This window comes from Morone saxatilis, unplaced genomic scaffold (assembly GCF_004916995.1).
Source record: "Morone saxatilis isolate NCDOM2014 unplaced genomic scaffold, NCSU_SB_2.0 Contig8, whole genome shotgun sequence".
Lineage (NCBI taxonomy): Eukaryota > Metazoa > Chordata > Actinopteri > Moronidae > Morone > Morone saxatilis.
Genome location: NW_023340257.1, coordinates 24,730,052 through 24,733,029, shown reverse-complemented (window position 1 = coordinate 24,733,029; position 2,978 = coordinate 24,730,052). Strand labels below are relative to the sequence as shown.

Here is a 2,978-nt window from a genome sequence, read left to right as displayed (position 1 = left end):
ACACACACACACACACCCTCTCTTATTTTCTCTCTGTTTTCTGCTCTCTCTATCTCTGTACTGGCTTTGGCAGGGCTAAGCCGACCACACCCAGTCCTCCACTGTACTGCAGTCAGAAAGCAGTTCAGAGGTGTTCCTGAAGACACCAGGATGTTTAGGTGATGTGATTTAACCGCTGTTATCACTGCCATCATCACACGAACCAACTAAAGGACAAAAGCAGAGCGATGTTTGTCACAAAAAAAGTGTGTCAGTTTTTGACCTCAGATTGCACCTTCAGTATTTTCACAGTGGTCCTTTTGATGAACGGTAAATCATACCGACCAATCAGACGAGACTCCGTTAATCTACCGTAGACTCTGTAAATCTTGTATCTGGCCCCCTCACCACTTCTTGCTTTCTCCATCATATCATACGTATGTACAGTATCACCATACATACATTTTATAATGTCTAAACTCCATACCAAAACTAATTTTCAAAACTTTTTGTGTGCAATTTAAAAACAACAGCAACATAAAAGTACATAATACATGTTGCACACAGCAGCTGTTTTCATCTCGCTGTCACGTGTAACAACTTCTCCAACCCTGCAAAAAACTCTGCGGAGGAGTTATTCAAGTTGAGCAGATTTCCGTGATGCAACAGGGCTACATGATGAGAACACATTGTTACATAATCACCAACAGTCATCAGGATTCATCCTCTAGGCACTAAGAACGTCGGGATCAAATGTTTGGCCATCCACCCAAAAGTTGAGATATTTTATTTTGAACGAAAGTTTTGGACCGACAGACCAACTGACACTGCCATCCTAAAGCAATAGCACTAAGATAGCTGAAACAACTTCCAGAAGATGCTGCTTGTAAACCGCAACCACCTGCTCAGTCTTCGCTGGTCTCACCTGGTTGTTGAGGAAGGACTCGGCCTGTTTGACATCTCGCAGGAACAGATGGAAAATGTGAGCCTGGACCAGAACCTCTCTCCTGCTCTCCCACATCTCCAGCAGTTTGTTCCAGCCGACATCGAGCTTCTGGAGCCACTGCTGCAGGGCGGCCTGAGGGAGCGGAGCCTCCTCGGACTCCAGCAGCTCATTCATGGCCTGCAAGCGCTCGTAGTCTTCTTCATATCTGCATAGAAAACAGCAGCGACCCATTCAGTTATTCTCTGAACGCCTGATGTGTTTTTAAGACCTTTTGGGAAGACATGCTGAAGATAAGATCATGCTAAAAACAAGATAATCCTTTTGTTGTCCTTTGATAACTCACCGTCCGATCTCCTCCTTTAGGGCAGCATGTTTGTTGATGAGTCTCTCTGCCTCCTCCAGGTCGTTGGGCAGCTGGTCTGAGGCAGCCGCCGTCTGCGTCTGGACCAACCAGGTGAGGAAGGAGTCCAGGTCCTGACAGGAAGCGGGGAGGAACATGATTTGAATTTAATCAACTCCATTGTTGGTCTACACTACAGAAGTTTGTGCAGACTGACAAATATTAAAAATTACAGGCAGATCATGTGATTTCCAGATTACCAGTGTCAAGATGCTTCTGCTTAACTTGCAGCAGATACCGGTTTTTCCAGTAAAATTTACTTCCTAATACAACTAATTTATCCACTATGATTTTCTCAGTGTTTGTTCTTGTGAAAACTAGACTGATACAATTTGTCTTCTGGAAGCTGAACCTTACTCAACCTTTAAAGTGGCAAGGACATTAAACATAAATCTCTGTGTTTGTATGTGAAAAAATAAGAACTTTTCCTACAGTTATAAGTACATATACCTTATACCTGAGGAGTAAAATGCAGAGTCAGTTCCTATCGATTATCAGCAGCAGTATTTCTCCCTGATGTGTGGACTATCCCAGTGTACCTGTATGAAGCTCTGCAGCCTGCTAGCCACCATCAGCGAGTCCTCACAGCCCTGCAGGGTGCGTTTCAGCTCCTCCCACTCCAGACTGATGCCATCAAACGGCACAAGAACCTCCATGGCCCGACCTTGGTGGACGGTTGCTAGATGCTCGGCCTCTTCCTTCATCACCAAACAAGAGACGGCATTATGGTGACTGTAGCCTTTTATGCTGCATAATACAACCTGCCTATAAAATCTTTTTCACCTCCACAAATGTGTATCTTTTGAGGTTTCTCTAATTTGTTATGTATTTATAGGAACAAATGCCATTGCTATTATCTATTACCATTACTGATGAATTCCCTGTAGCACCAACAGTGGTGTGTTTGTAATAAATAGAAGGAAAAAAAAAAAAAAGTACAGTTAGCATTAAAAGTTAAAGCCATCATGGCTAACGAGGCCCAGACAAGAGTGAAAAGCTAAAAAAAAGTGTTGTTTTTTTAATGCACGTTATCTAAACAGACTTTAGACATTAATTTACATGGAAATACCACAGTTAAACACCTTTAATAATTTCTTTCTTTAACTTCTGTACAGTCATTGTATCTTCCCATAATTCCCTACCTGTAGATGCAACAGTTTGGGCTCCAGGACAGACAGGGCTCCCTCCATGGTAGAGAGACGTCTCTGCAGTGCCAGGACTCCTCCCAGGTCGCTGCCCATGTACTGAGTGGCATCGATGGCCTTTCTCTTGTCCTGGATCTGGGACTTGATCTCAGCACACTCCAGCAGGTAGTTCTGCAGTCGTAACATCGAGTCCAGCTGATCTTTCTTCTGCTCCACCAGCTCCACAATGCTGTTCCACCTGGTACGATGTGAAAGACAGGAAAGAGTGATACTGAAAGTGTAGTTTGAGAAGGATGAAGAGAGGGGAGTATGGTACTGTGAAAGAGAAATGTGCAATAGTGAAGACAGTCGTGACCTATTGGGAAATTTTACACCTATCATTGACTCTAATTTTAAAAGTGATTTGTTTTAGTCACATGCAATATTCAGTAACAAAGTTCAGTTAGGTCCTCAAAGCAGCATTCATTCATCTTCATATATGGTTTGAAAAGATATAAACTGTAGGGCT

General features: G+C 43.1%; 1 protein-coding gene across 1 annotated transcript in view; it reads right to left on the bottom strand.

Moving 5' to 3' along the window:
* The window catches only part of LOC118341387 (spectrin beta chain, non-erythrocytic 2-like), a 57,760-nt gene that overhangs the window by 35,964 nt on the left and 18,818 nt on the right, over positions 1-2,978 (bottom strand). The window contains exons 18-21 of the mRNA XM_035679633.1: positions 2,468-2,708; positions 1,865-2,023; positions 1,269-1,399; positions 905-1,130 (exon numbers count right to left, since the gene is read on the bottom strand). Of these exons, the coding sequence (XP_035535526.1) occupies positions 905-1,130; positions 1,269-1,399; positions 1,865-2,023; positions 2,468-2,708 (757 nt within the window). The remainder of the gene's footprint in view (positions 1-904; positions 1,131-1,268; positions 1,400-1,864; positions 2,024-2,467; positions 2,709-2,978) is intronic.